The 20,143-nt window shown below is 43.5% G+C and overlaps 2 protein-coding genes across 2 annotated transcripts; one reads left to right on the forward strand and one right to left on the reverse strand.

Moving 5' to 3' along the window:
* Positions 1-1,643: 1,643 nt before the first annotated feature.
* LOC118426218 (neurogenic locus notch homolog protein 1-like) lies at positions 1,644-6,024 on the forward strand. Its single transcript, XM_035835483.1, has 8 exons — positions 1,644-1,982; positions 2,112-2,299; positions 2,556-2,710; positions 3,561-3,695; positions 4,098-4,268; positions 4,994-5,230; positions 5,544-5,699; positions 5,921-6,024. The coding sequence occupies exons 2-8, from the start codon at positions 2,112-2,114 to the stop codon at positions 6,022-6,024; spliced, it is 1,146 nt and encodes a 381-aa protein (XP_035691376.1). The 5' UTR covers positions 1,644-1,982.
* A 7,516-nt stretch (positions 6,025-13,540) lies between these two features.
* Positions 13,541-17,899, reverse strand: LOC118426355 (fatty acid hydroxylase domain-containing protein 2-like). Its single transcript, XM_035835684.1, has 7 exons — positions 17,703-17,899; positions 16,715-16,818; positions 16,203-16,324; positions 15,847-16,055; positions 14,743-14,876; positions 14,320-14,458; positions 13,541-13,833 (listed from the first exon to the last, which is right to left on the reverse strand). Exons 1-7 carry the CDS (start codon positions 17,897-17,899, stop codon positions 13,575-13,577), a joined length of 1,164 nt encoding a protein of 387 aa, XP_035691577.1. The 3' UTR covers positions 13,541-13,574.
* Between the last annotated feature and the right edge of the window lie 2,244 nt (positions 17,900-20,143).

The raw sequence follows: 20,143 nt of genomic DNA on the forward strand, positions 1-20,143 counted from the left end.
GCCGCACGTCAAGTGAGAGGGGGCCTTAAGTCTATCATATTTGTAAAAAAGTGAGAAAAATATGGCCCATGGGTCTTAATGACTGCAATTTTGTATTTTATCGGTGGCAGGCTACCAGCAATGATTAGCTTGTAACGTTATAACGCAAACGCAAACTCTTTATCATCCAACATAAATAATTTCTTTTTGAACGTTGTACGATAACCTTTATCTCTACATCCGTAGGTTAATCGATAAACCAGTTACTTATTTTTTTGTTTTCAAGTATAAAATACTGACCTACTTTCCATTAAATAAATCAAAAGATGTATTTTTAAGTTAACTCTGAATAATCAAAGATGTATTTTTAAGTTAACTCTGAATACGGATACAAGGTAAGTTTTCTGGAATTCGCAGTGTTTTAACTGGATCGAAAACCGCTGTAAAATTATTAGAAATGCATCTAAAATAGTTTTTCGGTGATAAAATGATGTTTACTTTTGATTCTTGGTGTAAAATAGGCAAAATATATCATTGATACTGTTTGGGGCATGGTGGCGGCACTGTTGCGGCACTGTTGCGGCATCTTGCCACTTGCGTTATTTTTAAACTTTTAAAAAAAAAAACGTCGCGCTTGCTTGCGGCACTTCTAGGTTTGCTTGCGGCACCTCTAGGTTTGCTTGCGGCACCTCTAGGTTCCGTGGCGGTACATCTGCGTTTTCAAACGCAGCAATGCCGCAAGCGTGCCGCACGTCAAGTGAGAGGGGGCCTTTAATGACAACTGTTTCCCACCCGTGTACAATCTTCAAGCCTTCAGAACCAATAGTCAAGTTGATTGCACAATTGGCCAACGAACAGGGGATACATCATCCGGCAAGTAAAACAAACAACTGCTATGGATTGATACGAGTACCTCTGTGTTTTCAAGTACGACTCGTAGAGCAAAACACTGATCTGCTTGTTTGCTTTTACGCTTCAGAAAGCACAATCTTTTCGTCGAGCCACGTCGAGCCACGGTAGGCAACGGACTTTATTTGACAGAGATCATTCATAATTTCTTTTCTCCAGAGTTACAAGAAACCATTGTTATGTCATGATGTTTGATATGATGACAAGAACGATCATGCAAAGGAGGGCATTTAAGAAGGTATGTGACTCCAAGGGGTGTGGATGATATATGACTGTGATAAGAATGCCCCGAAGGGCAGTTTGACAAAATAAGCACGTTTTTCCGTAGTACATAACGAATTTTAGGACAAGCTGGCACATGTTTGGCCTTTGTAGGCATTATAAGTCGGCAAGTTTCGGACTTGCATGAGCTTCAGAAGATGTGATTTTTTTAGAACAGGTTAAAAGCAATGCGCGCTTGAACGTTATGTCCATAAAAATCAAATCAATGTGACCTTTTTAGGTTTGTGATGTATGTTGATCCTACATGTATGACATAAGTAATTATACGATTTAGCTCATCAAAAGAATCATTCCATGTGCCTGGAAAGTGTCATTTTGTAATGCTAAAAAGGAGAACAGAAACCTTTGAGGAAATGATATGCTTGAATACACAGGCTATTGACCGCGATGGTGTACGTGTGATAATGGGCTTCAAAGGTGTGCACGTGCCTGTTGATAACTTAGTGCGCAGGCGCAGGTCGCTGAATAGTTGTTGTCTTCTCTATCTCAGAAAAAAATGTTTCCTTCTCTTGTTTGTACTGACAGTGTTTATACAGAAAACAAAATTCCACAGCAATGACGCACGAAAAAAGAACTATCAGAAAAAGGTCTTTCACTTTCAGCATAAACACAAAATAGCAAATGATGGACACGAATCTACTGGATCCATCCCCTAAGGCTATACAAACCCAGTGGTGCTTACAGTCAGGTGCTGTAAGATGAGAACTTTAAGGAAATAAGAGAAAAACAGCTCGTAAGAGCAAAGCGAATTCTTGAAACCACCAGACCACTGTTTGCTTTCTGCCGACGAACAGGCCCCACAACGAACCACGGTAGGCAATAAAATCATCAATGACAATTTTCCCCAAAGTTATGAGAAATTATTGTGACTATGGGGATATTAGGCGCATATATATCTGCTAATTCTTATATTTTTACATATTTTTATGTGTTTTCGTCAGATGAAGCTGACCGCGTGTGTAGTACTGCTGGTGGTGTTAGCGCTCCTCCTGCCCGAGGAGTCGGCAGGGTGGTGGAGGAGGAGACGCCGACGGAGCTGTAGCCGGGTGAACTGCGCCTGGGGAAACTGGGGAAGCTGGGGGGCCTGTACCGCTCCTTGTGGCAACTCGGGGACCCAGACAAGATCCAGGTAAAGAGAATTTGTCTTCTCCGTGTTATGCTTCGGTAACATTTGCGCAGGGGCCCGTCGGGGATTTAGCCCGGCCGGGCTCTGAAGCCACAAATTTGTCCCTATGGACTGCAGAGTACCGATAGGGCACCTCAAGATTAAGTCACGGGTCTATTTGGTACCGGGTCCCGGGTTAATTTTAACTTCGAGTTTAGAAAAAAAATCCAAGAGAAAAAGAAAGAGATTGAGATCTATAACGTCCATGGGTCTACTCTAGGAGCGTTGCGAGAGGTGCCCAGTGTGGAGGAGCGGGGTGCAGTGGGAGCAGCAGTGACACACAGGCCTGTAACAGGGGCTGTCCCAACGGAACTCCTTCCGGGGCAAGCTGCGTGTGTACGGGGACGGGATACACCGGGACTTGCTGTGACACAGGTTTGGTTTGGTTTTGTTTGGTTTAGATCGGATTTCCATTATTGATCGACACATAATGATAACTATAGGTTAGCATTACTTTGTGTTTTAAACTGATGTATTCAACGAAAAAATTGCTTAACCCATTTCTGTTGTTAGCTGTCAGTACAACTTTGTGCACCTGTACTGTTCCACTCGTCCCTCATGTATATGTCCAGGCATATTTTCCGATCATAGAAAGTCTCTATCAAACTATTATATATGATACTACATCTATCGCTATGTGGGAGAATATTTTCTAGACTCTACCAGGCTTCGTGGATCGGTGGTCTAATTGTAGAAATTGGACAAATAGAGTCTAAAGTACGCTAGGGGAGTTAGCCGGCCAGAAGAGTACGTTTCCTCACCTCGTGGTGAGGATAATGATTCTACCGATCCACGGAGCCTGGTAGAGGCTAAATATTTTCCACCATACGGTTTGACAGGCCGTTTAGCAAGCGGATTGTAAACCTTCTCCCGACCAATTTAAGTGGTCAGAAAGGAACAGCGATGACATAACGTGTTAAGCAATATATTCTTCATTCTTATTCTGTCACATCTTTCTTTTTGACATTAGAATTAACGTTGATAGTCAGTATACATTTATGATATTTTTTGGGGCAACTTACGGCATATATTTGCTTATTTTGAAGCTGCTTTCTGCTATTTTACTATATGGTTATAAACCTTTTTCTTTGGAATTCACCGAAAATTGATACACTCTGAAGCTTTATTCCCTAAATTGTATCCTATTATTCATGTTTTAGCACTTTTAATCATAACACACACCGTAAGAGTGATTAAAATACTGTTGTTCTTCTTGATATCCTAGACATAAATGAGTGTAAGGACGGCAGCCACACCTGCCACCCTGTGCACGGAGTGTGTACCAACACAGATGGAGGTTACACTTGCACCTGTGCTGAGGGGTACACTGGAGACGGGCATAGATGCATCCCCATCAATGGTTACGTATAACGTATTTATTACTAACGATGATTGAAAGCTGAGCTAGCATTTACATATAGTACATTATATATAGCATTGGTTGGCCATAGTTGCTATGAATCAAAGTGCCACAATAAGAATAAAATTAATGAAGGCCTTAAGTGTAACCTTCAGCTCACAGTGGTACCTATCATATCATAATAAAACATTGAATACATTCAACTTTTCATTACTATTTAGCTATAGGAGAGATATTTTGAGATGAAAAAATTATCTTGCGTGCATGATTTGTTTGACGTTGATATGATAGCAAAATAGTACGGGTCTAAAAAGGCTATTTCTTCTTTTGCTATATATGCAAACAAAAACAATATATAATGTTGACCTTTGTCGGTACTTCGTTTACCATTGCTCCTTACAGACTGCACTGCTAACAGTCACTGGGAGCGCTGTGGGTCTGCCTGCCCGCAGACATGTGACTCCAGCCCGTTCCAGATCTGCCCGGCAGTATGTGTGCTCGGATGTGTGTGTGACCGCGGATACGTCCTTCACAACGATGTCTGTATCCTCCCTGATGATTGTCCCCCAGAAGGTGGGAATGTTTGTTTGTTTGTTACTTCCGGACAAGGCCTACGTCACATTTCCCAACCAAGGCCCGGCCGGGCAGTTTGTGGAAACGAGAAATAGAAAAATGATGTAAAAATAGACACAAATGATGCCCACGACTATTCTCTTTACGTCTTGAGTAGTTTGGTGTCATAACGTTACTTTTTGGAAATGTGACGTAGGCCTAAGAAGCTGTATCTCACGAAAGCTGCAGCATGTATTGCATGTACTTTGGCACAAAGTAAAGTGGTAGCGGTGTGATAATGCAAGATTATTTTTTTTCATCATAATAATTAATAATATTTCGTGTAATATACTTCAGAAATAAACCCTATCTTCACATTGTGGAACAGTAGATAACTATTGTGTGTGTGCGCTGACTATTCTCCAAGCAGATGTGAGGTCTGTCTAGCAGCTTAATTGGCACAAAAGCTACCTGTTAGATCAGATGAGATTCCATGTCAAGCAGATGTTACGCTCCGGTTTTCTACACTGCACTACACTACACGACCGACAGGTACTAACAGACCACGCCAACAGAAGTGGAAACCTCAGTCCGGTTTAAAAGAGCCTTCCAAATTATCTTGTACAGGTCTAGGGCGAAGCTCTGCGTAGGAGAATATTTTGCCATCGGCATTGTACTTCGTGACTTTTGATTTGACTGTAGACTACGGCATAAGTCATCATTGCGTCCATTTCTACAAACAACAGGTGCAGGAACAGAGTGGCAGCAAGTAAGTGGACGGCTCAAGTTCGTGTCCGTCGGTCGATCCGGTGTTTGGGGAGTGAACAGTAACAACCAGATCTACTACAGGACTGGGACGTACGGGGACGAGGCTTCTGCGGGCACGGGCTGGGTCAACATCGCTGGCTCCCTCAAACAGATCTCATCCGGTAACAACATCGTGTGGGGAGTCAACGGCAACGACGATATCTACATCCGACTGGGTAAGCAAATAATCTTATTCCATCGTCTTTTCCAAGTCCGGCAAGCGTAGTTTTAGTCGATGAAGTTTAGCCATTCAGGTATTTAGATACTCGATACAAAATTACTCAGAAAACTAGACTATCCGCATTTCCTTGTCAGTGACGGAGTCAAATCTGTTCATTCACTGACAACAGAGAGCGGATGATGTTTGAAACGTATGACCGTTCACAAAACTTTGGTTCCTTCAATCTTCGGGCAATAGTGTTTTATTTCTGGAAGTACTCTGAACCATGTCTATAATATTGATGTAAATCTAATATTTTGATATTTTAGGAATCAGCTGGAGTTCTCCCAGTGGCTCCAGCTGGCGCCATATTCCAGGAAAGCTGAAGCAGGTGCACGTCAGCCCGACTAGTAACCAAGTGTGGGGCGTCAACTCGGGGGACAACATCTACCAACGGACTGGCATCACTGCCAGTAACCCGGCAGGTAAGAAGACTTTTCAATCAATTGATCAATCAATTGTTACTGAAACATTGAATAAAGAGCTCCTTTTACACAACCATTGCTCCATTTCATTTTCATTTTCAGCTTTAATTATAACCATCGTATAAGCTTCCCGGTAAATATTCCTTTTCCGGCATATATTCCTTTCCCGGCGATTTCCGGTTAAAAATCGCAATTCGACGCTTCCATTCACCGTCCCGAAGAGCCAACCCCCCCACCGCCCCCCCAGCAACTTACACCAATGCCCACAGAGAAGCCGGTGAAGGAGGCTAGCTTTGGTGACTGTCTGTCATCTTCTTCTAGCTAGTTCATGTTGCAACTGCAGCAGTAGGTGTCGCTACTACAGCAGTTACAGAATGCGCAACAACAGTATTTACATCATGATACGCACAGTGATCGCTTTATTCTTTATTTTTTACAATGCGGTTCCAAACGTAAATGAATGTGATGTATGTATATCTCCTTCTCTAAGTATGCGATGTGAAACATTCCAGGTTGTTGAAATTAGGCTTTTGAGTAATGTAGTCTTTAGTGATTCTTTGAACTTTCAGGTCATGATATGGCCGCTAAATTGTGATATCGAATCCAGGCTTTGCGTGTGTGGAGTGTGACACTGAGTTTATTGGCTTTACAGGAACAGGATGGCAGAATATCGGCGGGCGGCTGAAGTTCGTGTCGGTTGGTCGGGCCGGAGTTTGGGGCGTGAACAGTAACGACCAGATCTACTACCGCACAGGGACGGCTGGGAACGAGGCTTCCCAGGGTACCGGGTGGGAACAAGTCGACGGAGGCCTGAAACTCATCTCGTCAGGAAACGGTGTTGTCTGGGGCGTCAACAACAACAACAACATCTACGTGCGAGGCGGTACGTCTTTTTACATCACATAAAGCTAAGGGCATAACCAGCCGTATGTGCAATTTGTCCGTACGTTTTGGGGAGGTCACGTCCGCCACATATTTCTGAAAACGCTGTACAGGGCAGGCGCGTCGCCCGTACTGGCACGTACGGGGGGCGAATCCGCAGCCCGAATTCGAAGGTACACAAAGTTTTGCCTGCACGGAAAGTTCTACGGCGTGTCTGCGTGCTCCAAAATACGTCGGATTCCCTACGGCGAGTTCGTATACGGTATGGAGGCGGTACTTACCACTTACAGATCCCAAAAGATTGCCCACGGTTTGGCACGTAGACAGCACGTATTTGCACGTACGGCATGTTGTGCTCTTAGCTTAAAGCAAAGTGCGGAATAGCGTTCGTAGTCCAGTGGTTCAGCTGTGTTGTTGCTCACTTGACATGCATGCAGCTAGGATGTATTTTGGGCATCAGGGTGGTCTACTAGTGTTCATTGGGCTTGTCAGAAAGAGCTAGGAGAATTTGAACGGTACAATGAACCTATAGATAGTGTACATGGCACATGTCTTCTCTGTTACGAACAGTGAAGATTTTCGGCGAGTTCACTTTGCTTTCTCTTTTAAACAACCAAACAAACAAAAAAATACCAAAGAATTACTATTTACAGTGTTGAAGCTAGGGTAAAAGGTTGAACGATCTCAAACTAGTACTCTCACCCAAGCTAAGTAATATTTTTACGTTTGTTTAAGGCTAGATTGTTTGCCATCTGTTTGATGGAGTTTTAAAGTCGATGAGTTTTAAAATAAAAGTTTTAATGTGGTTGAATCGTCTCCATTGCAGGCATAAGCCCTGAAACACCCAAAGGCACGAGCTGGCATCAAATCGGAGGGAGTCTGAAGGGGGTTCACGTCAGCTCCAGCAGCAAGCAGGTGTGGGGAGTGAACGCAGCCGACAACATCTACCGGCGGCAGGGAATCCCCCTGGACAGCCCTCAGTGTGAGGACTGATGCCTTTTGTTTCTTGTTACCTCCGGGATGGAGGTTCAACCCCAACAGGGGTACTGCTTTTTGTTGTGTGTTTGTGTGCTCGCACATATAACTCAAGATCGTTACGATATATGTCTATGATATTTGATACATGTGTGATTATTTAGGTTTCAAAGAAAATTGAAAGTAGCGTGGTGTAGTCGATTATTCTAGCTGCTTCTTTAATTTCTTCAGTAGGTAATATATGTTATACAACCTCTTCCTGTCAGGGGCTAATTGTTGGTGTTTCTTTACAGATTCTAAAGGTATAACTGCGTGTTAAACTAAGAATTTGAAGTGGGGTGTTGTGAATGTGAATTACACACACACATTTGAATAATCTTTAAGACTAATATCGCTATATGCGAACGCATACGAGGGGCGTTCAAGAAGTAATCCACCTGACCCACTTCCAGTTGTCTGATCTAGATGAAATTTTGCATATGTAATGATTCATATCTTTATGGGTTATGTTGCAAAAAACAGCTCTGAACTAATTTTGGTTTTTGATTTAAAGGTTTTTGAACTGAGTCAGGTGTGAAATGGACCAGGTGTGAAATGGAGCCAGTTGAGTGTCGCGCAGTGATCCGGTTTTTGTATTTGAAAGGACGCATACAAAATGAGACTTTTGATGAAATAAAAGAAACTTATGGTGATGATTCCCCATCATCTGACCTTGTAAAACGCTGGCATTGTGAATTCAAACATGGCCGGAAGTCTGTGGAAACAGCTCCCAGACCTGGTCGTCCCTCTTCTGCCATTGATGAGGCATCTGTTGCAGGACCAACCTGGGGCGTCCTACAAAAACGGTGTACAGAGCTGCATCAAACGATGGTAGAAATGCATAACTCTGGGTGATTCCTATGAAGAGAAAGACTAATAACTGCACCAAGTTTCATTAATCTCCTCCTTTGGGAAATGGGTCAGGTGGATTACTTCTTGAACGCCCCTCGTATGTACCCTAGATGTAAAGTATAGAATCACTGTTTGGCAGATTGGATAAATTCAAGCTTTCATTCAATTGTTACTTGTTAGCGCGATTACTCTGTACACTTTCATAGAAAATCAAGAAAGAATGTCATATAAATATACAGGATATGCTTGTTTTTCGCAATATAAACTTATTGCTTTCTTGATATCGACATATCTCTCGTTTAATCATGCTATACTTTCGGTTGGTCATTGACACATCTGTTGGTCATTGTTAAGAATATGCAACTTTATCATTACAATATCTACAATATAAATGTAATTGCGATAGAAAATGAAATGATGCTTTCTCGTCATTTGACAGAAATAGATGGGTTTGACTGTGTATCGTTTCTTCTTGTGCTATTACAGAAAAAAATCACATGTATTCATTTGGTCCGGTCCCTGTCTATTATTTCATCGTTTTGCGAGTAGTACAACTACTCTATAGTGTGATAATGCGTGAAAAAACTACAGAAAAATACCATACATAGGAGAACTGGAGAGTGGTACTATTTGATGACACAGATATACTGACTCTTTCATACAGATACATATAATCTTTGATCTTATGATATACACTGCTACCACTTTCTTTCTGTAGATAGTAAAATATAAAAATAGCAAAGAAGTAACTGACAAATTTCAGCACCCACATGTAAACAACAAAGACTGAGCATTTTTTTAACGTTGTGTTATTGACTTTTCCTTGCCCGAAAGGCAAAGTTTAAACACTGCATTTCACCTTACGCGGTAGCAGGTGATCCGAGACGACCTCAAGTGTCTGTCTTTTGTTGTATAGACCAACCAAAAGCAGAAGTTCGCTTAATATGGGTCAAATCCTCTTTTGTATTGTGCCACTATGCAACCTGAAAACTATATATATTGATGGATTTCAGGTTAAAACAACCAAAAACAGCACATTGCTCTGTGTGACTGACTGCATGTTGTACACCCACACTGCAGCCACAAGGCAAACGTAACAAAACACTCGGCTTAGAAGTGAAGCATTCAAGACAACAACCGCGTGTCATGTAGTGCTTGAAGTTGTGTGGCAGGTCTCACCTCTGGGTCAACCGTGACCATGCACTAGGCACTAGGTACGCTTCTTTCATGCGGGCTTCAAGCTAACGAGGCCAAGTCTTACAATGCTGCTGTGAAGTGAATGGTTATAGTGTTGACAGGATTCTTCGGAACTGACTGATGGTGTTCATCAACAGTCTGTCTTCTACAGTCTGGCATGTCAAAGTTTTATTAATAAAAAATAATAATATTTTCTGATAACTCTGAGAGAAATTTTTGATTGGCGATTGTCAAATAAAGTTTGTTGCCTACCGTGACTCGTTGTGGGGCCCGTTCGTCGATGGAAAGCTAACGGCGCACTGTAAGGTTTCAAGAGTTCACCTTGCTTTAATGGGCTTTTTTTTGCTTTCCTGAAAAGTTCTCATCTTACAACACCTGTCCGTAAGCACCAATTGGTTCCTATAGGCCCGGGGGGTGGAGACACTTGGGTCGTGTCCATCAATGGATATTTTGTATTGATGCTGAAAGTGAAAGACCTTTCTTTGACAGTTCCTTCCTCATGCGTCATTGTTGGGGGACTTTGTCTATATGCCTAACGCCACTAGCGGAAGAAAAACACGTTTTCTAAGAAAGTCCCATTGTACATAACCAGCAACCTGTGTCTTCGCACCATGGTAGGAAAATACACAAATACACATGCCCACCTGGGTAGCCCATCGCAACACGTACACCATCGCGGTCAATAACCTGTTTATTCAAGCATATCATTTCCTCATCAGGTCCTCTACTCACCTTTTCAGCGGTACGAAAATGACACTTACAAGGGACGTGGAAGGACCCAGCCTCTTTTATTGTATTCATGTTGAAACTTCCATATGTCGTACATGTAGGATCATCATACGTGACAAACATAAATAAAAAGGCCACACTTGATTTTATGGATTATTATTTTTTTTATTTTCACCTCCTCCGAGGCTCACGCAAGCCTAAAACTTGCCGACTCATATTGCCGCAAAAGGCCAATATGTGCCGACTTGTCCTAAAATTCGCTATTTTATTGGCCAAAATTTACATTTATAAATGCAGAGGATCCAAACGAGTTAGTTTTCAATCATTTATTAATTATGTTAATTTCTTTAAAAAGGTTGAAGTTTAAATCGCTATCAGGAGAGGGAAGATGGCGAAGCACCAAGGGAAGTGGGGAAAATTAGCTACAAATGATACATCAGTCTCTGTTTGATTTATATTTTACTTAATAGTTACGTTTCCTTTGCATCTATATGGTTCAGATGGTTCACATTTTGTTTCTGTTATGTAAGGTTACTTGACGTGTGAATAATGTCCGTCCAATGTTTCACCAAGCTTTTACCACCTAAGATATCACCAAAAGACTATATTTCTACTAAAGCACAAAATCCCACCATCATACAGAACGTGGGACAATTCATTAACCACTGCCTTCAAAGAGGAAGTCAAACCCGACAATAGTATACATTGTATCATATAGTTGATTAGACAATAGTTTTTATGTATCACACTCTCTACTTCCCTTAGTTCTTGAGACTGTATATGCAATTAGCCCTCGGGCATGACTTTGCAAATAAACATCAGTTACTATTGATGCTAAAAGTGAAAGACTTTTTTTCTGACTATTCGTTCCCCATACGTCATCGCTGGGAATGTTTTTTTTTATCTATGTGCCAAACGTGACCGAGACAAACAAGAGGAGGAAACACTTTTTTGAAGAAAGACGTAAGACTTATGCTAACACCTATTCAGTAACCTGCGCCTGCGCACTAAGGTAGCAACATGCACATACATGTCCACCTAAAAGTTTTGTATCTCATCGTCACACGTACACTTTCGCGGTCAATAACCTGTTAGTTCAAGCAAATCATTTCCTCAAAGATTTCTCCTCACCTTTTTGGCTTTAAAGACATTTAATTGACATGAGAAATCACCCAGCCTCTTTTTTTATTATCTTCGCCACGAAGGTTATGATTTCGCCAGCGTCCGTGTGTGTGTGTGTGTGTGTGTGTGTGTGTGTGTGTGTGTGTGTGTGTGTGTGTGTGTGTGTGTGTGTGTGTGTGTGTGTGTGTGTGTATGTGTATGTTTGTCAACACGATAACTCATGGAAGCCAATATGGATTGTTTTCACATTTTGGTACGTGGGTAGGTCTTGTTGAATCCTGAAAATTACTATATCTTAGGCCATCTAGCGGCTTTCTGCGGTTCTGCAGCGCAACTTTTGCTTTTGACATCACGTATTCAGGACATGCTATGATTATGATTTTTGGTTGTGGTCGAGAAGAAGTGAGGTAAGTTTGGGACCTATGATTGTGTTGACGTTGACGCTTGCGGATATGTAGCTACCCTTATTATGCATACAGTGGAGCTAGACGGAAAGACTGGTACACTAAACCTAGTCCCACATTGTATTCATTGTATCTTCAAACCATGCAGCCCCATATGATCTATCAATTGAAAGCTCAAGTTATGCTCCATAGTTTCTGACTATGGATCCCTATAGCTATTATTTTCGATACGTGTACTGTGAGAAAGTGTTCGAGGTGTGCCCCCAGCCCCCCCCCCCCCCCCCCCTTAAAAACGAGACTTCCGCCATCTGAGAGTACAGGTGACGAAATTTTTCGGGTCTGCTTGGGATTCGAACCAAGAACCTCTAGCTTCTCAGTCAACATCACTAACCACAATGTCCCATCGCCACCTACTACTTACGACACCATCCTTGAGCTAGATGGAGTAACGAACTATACTAGTCTGTCAACCATTCAGCCGAGCAGTTCTCAGGTTCACCTGAATGTAAAGAGTGCTTAACAACAAACTACAAACACGAAGAGGTCGTCTCGGATCACCTGCTACCGTGAGGTATATGAGCTTACACTGCGTTGGTGAAGCGCCACCTGACGGACAATAGCATAATCACAGACACCCGCAAAATTCCGTGCAAAAGTATCTATCCGTTCTAGGTTACTGCTAAGATTTTTCTGCTTATTCAGCTTATTCATCTTTTACCATTAAGCCGAGTTTTATTTTTCCAATATTTAAGACAAAAATGACTTGTGAGATTCCTCTTTCGATAAAATGCCATTTGCCAGACATCAGAAAATCATGACGTATGTAGACTAATTTCATTCTACTTCATAATCATACACATTTGAAGGATTGTGCTTTTGCTTTGCATTCGAAAACAACTCCATACCCCTGTAAAGTGCTCAATTTGCATGGCATTGTAGCCACTTGAACTGATAGCGACTTTTATTTACTTTAAGTCGTAGGTCCAAATGGCCCCGAAACATTATTACGACAGTTTGTTTACCGCAAGGAATGCTGGGACAGTTTGTGATCAAGCGATGTTTACATTGCACGGCGCTTCCTAGCGCAGTGTTGTAGTACGTGCGTTGGTATAGAGTTAAGGATGACGCAACGCGCCGCGCCGCGCTGCAGGTGCTTCCACCTGGCAGGTGCGTATACGAACACCTGTTATAAAGATCATTCTAGAATGGTTAGGTAAAGAATAAAGATCATTTTTAAGTTTTTGAAGTCGCGAGTTTGTTTTTTGCTGCGGCTAGTGTTGTTGACACTACATGTACATGTTACTTGTTACTAAGATGTACACTGGTACATATTACTTAAAAAATGAATTAGTTTGGTACTTGTCACTAAGTTGCTCCCTGGTACACGTTACACACTTGTACCCTGTCACATACCCCCCTCACCCCCCCCCCCTCATTTCCTCCGGTCCGCATGCTCCACAGCATGCGGACCGGAAGGAGCCTCCACTGTGGAAGGAGCCTCCACAGATAGATCTACACATAGGTCTGTTGTAGGCCAGTACCCAGGTACTAATAAAATTCCAGGCCTGCAGCCTCTGTTACATGTTATTACTTGGTTTTGCATTAATGCACGTAAGCGTATATTAATTTGACTTATGGACTCCTTTGTGAACAAGTTTGTATTCGGAAATGGCCATTAGTTCTTGTCTTTGGTCTGGCCACATGCCAACACCCCGGGTCTCTGGAAAGACGTTTGGTGGAAAGATTCATGATAAAACATCTTGCGGCAGGACAGTTTCTCCTTGCTGACCTTGGGTTTGTCTGGGATAGACCAGGACAGCGGGGTCAGTCCCAGCAGCGTAATGTGCCGCTGATAGGCTTTGTTACGGCGAAACTGCTCGTCTGTCCCGTGTAGACGGTCCAGAACACCCATCACACCGTAGCACTGGTTAAACCTGTGGTACAACAACACAACACAAGGTGAGAATAGGACGTCACATGGAGGTCACGTGTTTCAGGAGTTTTGATAATGTGCAAAGATTACGCTTGACGGGGCCGTCGTAACATAACCAGCTGCTGCCGCACAGCAAAGCTGGTGTTTTAACCCGTCTGAAAAGACTAGGGGTCCTTCCTAATGTGAGTGGATCAAAACCATTCCGGTAGGGAATTTCCCGAGCAGCCTTCGTAACCCTGCTTCACCTATCGAGTAAGTCAGTCTAGCTTGCCTAGGCTTGATGTTTCTGACTTAGGGAGAAGAGATGCTGCTACATTGAGCATTAGTTTAGTGACCATGTGGTCTTTCACTGAGTAAGCTCGTTAAAAACGTTAAAAGAAAGAATGTTACATATACACACGTTTCCCCTCTACAGTGACTTCATATCTATAATGACCCCTATAATTGTTGTTGAGTATTTGCTATACACAAGTTGAGCTGTACTTACTTGGCATGGTGGAAGTCGTGTGCTTCGGGGGAGGGCAGCAGGGGGAAGTGGTAGCCGCTGTGGGAGATGGACGTGGAAGTGACAGCCAGACAGAACCACAGCCAGACGGTCGCCACATGGGACCCCATCAGGATAGGACCTGCACAACAGACAGGCAACGTCATAAGATACAGTCAGGGTACAATAAACAGGCTACATTAGAAGATCCAAAAATTAGGGTAGAGCAAACAGGATAAATTAAGAACAAATTCTTTTTTTTTTCAGAGTACAGCAAACGCATAAAACAAAAGGCTAGATGATAAAGGTACAGATTGAAATAGTTCTTCCTGTAAGACCAGATAAAAAGGGTTTGTTATTACAGAAGATACAGATGAGCACAGTTACAGGTGTGTGCAGGTGAGCACAGGTGAGAAAGGTTCTTACCTGCGGCTGCAGGAAGCAAGGTGGACAGGATGTGCTCTACAGGGTGGGCATACAGAGCCGTAACCCCGATAGGCGCTGTCCACTCATGGTGCTTCTTATGAATCCACTTATACATCGCAGGCTGGTGCAGCAGTCTGGGGAATTAACATGTTACAGGTTAATCACCGAGTAGTAGAGTTCGAGATGGATGTTACCCATTGGTGGGGACAAGGACTGGCTGGTAACAGAAAGTAGTAGAGTAGGAGGTGATGTTACCTGTTGGTGAGGAGCTAGTTTAAGTGGTTTAAGACCAGCATCTACTACTTCAGCGACATACGTCAGCACCCTTAAGGTGAGCTGCTAAAGCTGAAGTTTGGTGACAATTGCATTTTAAAAAAGTAGAAGAGTGGGAGGTGGCTTCTACATGTTAATAGGGAGTGGGACTGACCTGTGACAGTGAGTAGTAGAATAGGAGGTGGCTACTACGTACTAATAGGGAGTGGGACTAACCTGTGACAGTGAGTAGTAGAGTAGGAGGTGGCTGCTACATGTTAGTAGGGAGTGGGACTGACCTGTGACAGTGAGTAGTAGAGTAGGAGGTGGCTACTACATGTTAATAGGGAGTGGGACTGGCCTGTGACAGTGAGTAGTAGAGTAAGAGGTGGCTGCTACATGTTAATAGGCAGTGGGACTGGCCTGTGACAGTGAGTAGTAGAGTAGGAGGTGGCTGCTACATGTTAATAGGGAGTGGGACTGACCTGTGACAGTGAGTAGTAGAGTAGGAGGTGGCTACTACATGTTAATAGGGAGTGGGACTGAGCTGTGACAGTGAGTAGTAGAGTAGGAGGTGGCTACTACATGTTAATAGGGAGTGGGACTGACCTATGACAGTGAGTAGTAGAGTAGGAGGTGGCTTCTACATGTTAATAGGGAGTGAGACTGACCTGTGACAGTGAGTAGTAGAGTGGGAGGTGGCTACTACATGTTAGTAAGGAGTGGGACTGACCCGTGAGAGTAAGAGTAGGTGGTGATGTTACCTGTTAGTAAGAAGTGGGACTGATCTGTGAGAATGTGAGAAGAAGATTAGGAGGTGGCTGCTACATGTTTGTAAGGAGTGGGACTGACCTGTGAGAATAGTAGAACATGACCTCAAGCACGAGCATAAACACAACCAGCTCCACCAGGACCCAGTGGAACCATGGGAGCTCCCGGCCACACGGCATGCCTCTCCAGTTGAAGATGGCCGGCGCACCGAGGAAGACCAGTAGGCCAGTTACAATGAACTGATTGAATAGAACCAACTTAACAGCTTTCCACAGCTTTACAGAGTCCACCTGCAAGAGCAAGGAAGAAGACAATTAATTCTATATAAATTTCTCACACGAAACTGGGCAAGACAACTATAATTGCAACAGCCAGCCTTCAGCAATACTGGTGAGATCGAACAAACCAGCTGACCAGAATGTCAGCATGCTGCTCACCGGAACGTTCTTCTCCTCCTGTATTTTGTACCTCAGCAGGGCGGCAGGCTTGCCGGTCATGTCCACCACAAGGAGGGCACCATTCACCAACCAGAACACCAGCGAGGGAACCAACAACGTGCCTGCAACCGAAGTGACAAACGGTTAGCCATAACCTCACTAACCCATAACTTTATCCATAACTTAAACATAACCTTGCAAAAAAATTAACCCCAAACCTAACCCATAACCCAAACCTAACCCATAACCTTAACCTAACCCATAACCTTAACCTAACCCATAACCTAAACCTAACCCATAATCTAAACCTAACCCAAAACCTAAATCTAACCCATAACCCAAACCTAACCCATAACCCATAACCTAAACCTAACCCATAACCTAAACCTAACCCATAACCCAAACCTAACCCATAACCTAAACCTAACCCATTACCTAAACCTAACCCATAACATAAACCTAACCCATAACCATAACCATTGGCATCTTAAGAAAGTTTTACTTCCACTCACCAAGCGTTCCCAGCAAATGTTCATCTTCACCAAACAAGTCATACACCAGTCCCCACTGATGCTGCCAAAAACTGTCCGAGGCTTTCCACAGGCCCTGTACATGCCTGCAAAACAGCAGTGCATTAGATATTCACCACTAACAGGCCCTGCAAGACAGCAACATGTCACATATGCACAATCCACCATTGCCCTGCACATGCCTGCAAAACTGCAACATGTCAGATCTGCACCATCCACAGCGTGGTGTAGCAGCCTAGAATCAGTGCACGCATCTGCCTAGAGCAGGCTAGAGTAGGAGGTGGCTGCTACATGTTAATAGGGAGTGGGACTGACCTGTGACAGTGAGTAGTAGAGTGGGAGGTGGCTGCTACATGTTAATAGGGAGTGGGACTGGCCTGTGACAGTGAGTAGTAGAGTGGGAGGTGGCTGCTACATGTTAATAGGGAGTGGGACTGGCCTGTGACAGTGAGTAGTAGAGTGGGAGGTGGCTGCTACATGTTAATAGGGAGTGGGACTGGCCTGTGACAGTGAGTAGTAGAGTAGGAGGTGGCTGCTACATGTTAATAGGGAGTGGGACTGGCCTGTGACAGTGAGTAGTAGAGTAGGAGGTGGCTACTACATGTTAATAGGGAGTGGGACTGGCCTGTGACAGTGAGTAGTAGAATAGGAGGTGGCTGCTACATGTTAATAGGGAGTGGGACTGACCTGTGACAGTGAGTAGTAGAGTAGGAGGTGGCTACTACATGTTAATATGGAGTGGGACTGACCTGTGACACACAGCGTGGTGTAACAGCCTAGAATCTGCATGCATTTGCCTAGAGCACAACCATTTATATTCCACGGGATGTACTTTGGGCTTAGAGTATAATCTAGGCTAGCCCATGCCTTCCAGGTAATTGTGTGGTTACCATGATTACCAGTTGATTGTGTGGTTACCATGCTTACCAGGTGAGTACATGGTTGCTATGGCGATTATTGCCATGCTTACCAGGTGATAGTGTTCCTTGCTGCCACCAGACACAGTAATGCTGACCCCAACACAAACACAGACTTCTTTAGTGAACCTAGAACAGAACCTCCATCCTTGGGCACCTGGGCAATATCAAAGACAAAAATTGGGAGACTCTGTAATATGTTTCTAATAGGTTTCCGATTAAAGGTAGCAGAACAAAGTTTACGTTCCATGAGGATTTTTAAAGTTAAGGGCTTCGACGCAGAAAAAATATAGTAGGGTGCACTAGAGGAATACCAAAAACGAATATGTTTGAGTTTAGGGTATAAGCCACAAAATACTACTAGAAAAAAGCCTGTCGGCGTATTGCCTACTCACTCCCACTTTGAAAAACTCCTCACGCCCACCTCTGCAGAGTCAAATTACTGCAGAGTAGTAGAGTCAAGGAGCTTTTATCAGAAAGCTCCTTGGTAGAGTAGAGTAGAGTAGAGTAGAGTAGTGTAGGGTAGAGTAGAGTAGAGTAGTGTAGAGTAGAGTAGAGTAGAGTAGAGTAGAGTAGATTAGAGTAGAGTAGAGTAGAGTAGAGCAGAGCAGAGCAGAGCAGAGCAGTGTAGAGTAGAGTAGAGTAGAGTAGAGTAGATTAGAGTAGAGTAGAGTAGAGTAGAGCAGAGCAGAGCAGAGCAGAGCAGATTAGAGTAGAGTAGAGTAGAGTAGAGTAGAGTAGAGTAGAGTAGAGCAGAGCAGAGCAGAGCAGAGCAGAGCAGAGCAGTGTAGAGTAGAGTAGAGTAGAGTAGAGTAGAGTAGAGCAGAGCAGAGCAGAGCAGAGCAGAGCAGTGTAGAGTAGAGTAGAGTAGAGTAGATTAGAGTAGAGTAGAGTAGAGTAGAGTAGAGTAGTCAAGAGTAGAGTAGAGTAGAGTAGAGTAGAGTAGAGTAGAGTAGAGTAGAGTAGAGTAGAGTAGAGTAGAGTAGAGTCACACACTCACAAACTATTCATCAGTCTAGTGATCAATCTCTGTCAAGGTGACCCTACCTGCTCACGATCACGTCCTGTTTCCTCCGGTTTGGTCAGCATTTTCGCGGGAAAATGGCTGATATCGAACGGCAGAGAAGTGCTCACAATACAGTCACGCCCGTTTTCCCACAGAGAAGGCCATGAAGGGTTAGCGACGATCACGCGCCGTCAGGGTTTATTGTTGTTGACGTCCCACCAGCTTTGTTGTATTTCTTTCTTTGCTGTATTCCCTGACCAAATAAGTTGGGGAACAAGATGAATCAAGTGACAAACAGTTATACTTGTAGATTTTTGTGCGGTATAGAACAAAAGCTGGTGTGGTAACTTTTGTTATTTCTGGTTGACGAAGACTATTGTACAAACACTTCATACTTCCATACCTTTGGCCGTTATCCTTTTGGCCGTGTTTTCTCGATCAGCGCGCGAATTTTAGGCGTCGTTGCCGATTCTTAGGATTCTGGCGATGCTCGCTGTGCACTAAAACCATACCATTAGCGCCTTGTCCCCGGCGGTCGCAGAGCTCGTTAATACCCCTGTCACATTAGGTGAAAATCGATCGGAAGACTAGTCTGCGAGCTCTAAATGACATTTTCGTAAGTAAGACGTCCGGTGTTCTCACGATTAGCGTGCGATTTTTTAGGAATCGCCGGCGATTTTCAGGGGTCGTACGACGGTCGCGGTGCATCCAAACATGTTCTTAACATAAGCGACAAGTCGTCGGTGATCTCTGAGTTCGCAGAGCTCGTTACCAAGTCGCCTGCAGATCGTGAAGTTATTTATCATCTACCGCAAATCGGATGGCGAACGCCTGTCAGTCGTGCGACGTTCGCCCGACTGACGTTTGTTTGCAAATACTGAATTTCTTTAAATGTGAGGGTACTTCTGACATTGTGGCCCCTGTGGCAGTATGTAGCCTGGCTTTGTGACACACTTTCTTTTCTTTCGTCATTTTTATTATGCCCGCGCATTCCATTCATTGGTTAAAAAGATTACAAAAACAGACAACAAAAGAAGCAACATCTATTGATCTCTTGCCTTTTTGTGAGGAACGTTTTGCGTTCCCTTGTCCGCGTGCAAGAGGTCATGGGAGTTTCATTATCATAGATTTATTCACAGGCGATCGCACGAGCCTCGCCTATATGTGACAGGGACAGTTTTTTGGCGAAAAATACGCAAGACCATCTCAAGATCTTAAAATCAGCCGACCTTCCGGCGAAGTACGTCCGAAGATCGTAGATAATGTGACAGGGGTATACTGTAAATGCAGAAACTTTCGCGGTGATTTTATGTTCGCGGTTTTCACGGTGGCCGCTTCACCGCGAACTCAAAACCACCGCGAACATTTCCATTCTGTCTTCTGCTCGCGCCAGCTACGACACTCCCTTCTCACTACATCATACATGTACGTACATTGTCAAAGTATGATGAAGCGTTTGAGGTACTTGCTACGAATACTTACAAAGAC

This window comes from Branchiostoma floridae, chromosome 11, assembly GCF_000003815.2.
Source record: "Branchiostoma floridae strain S238N-H82 chromosome 11, Bfl_VNyyK, whole genome shotgun sequence".
Classification (NCBI taxonomy): domain Eukaryota; kingdom Metazoa; phylum Chordata; class Leptocardii; order Amphioxiformes; family Branchiostomatidae; genus Branchiostoma; species Branchiostoma floridae.

Coding starts and splice junctions, on each gene's coding strand:
- LOC118426218 (XM_035835483.1), top strand. CDS start 2,112: ATGAAGCTGACCGCGTGTGTAGTACTGCTGGTGGTGTTAGCGCTCCTC. Junction 3,696..4,097: donor TAGATGCATCCCCATCAATG/GTTACGTATAAC, acceptor TGCTCCTTACAG/ACTGCACTGCTAACAGTCAC. Junction 4,269..4,993: donor TGATGATTGTCCCCCAGAAG/GTGGGAATGTTT, acceptor TACAAACAACAG/GTGCAGGAACAGAGTGGCAG.
- LOC118426355 (XM_035835684.1), bottom strand. CDS start 17,899: ATGGAACGTAAACTTTGTTCTGCTACCTTTAATCGGAAACCTATTAGA. Junction 14,459..14,742: donor CTTGCTTCCTGCAGCCGCAG/GTAAGAACCTTT, acceptor TCTGTTGTGCAG/GTCCTATCCTGATGGGGTCC. Junction 13,834..14,319: donor CACGACTTCCACCATGCCAA/GTAAGTACAGCT, acceptor GTTGTACCACAG/GTTTAACCAGTGCTACGGTG.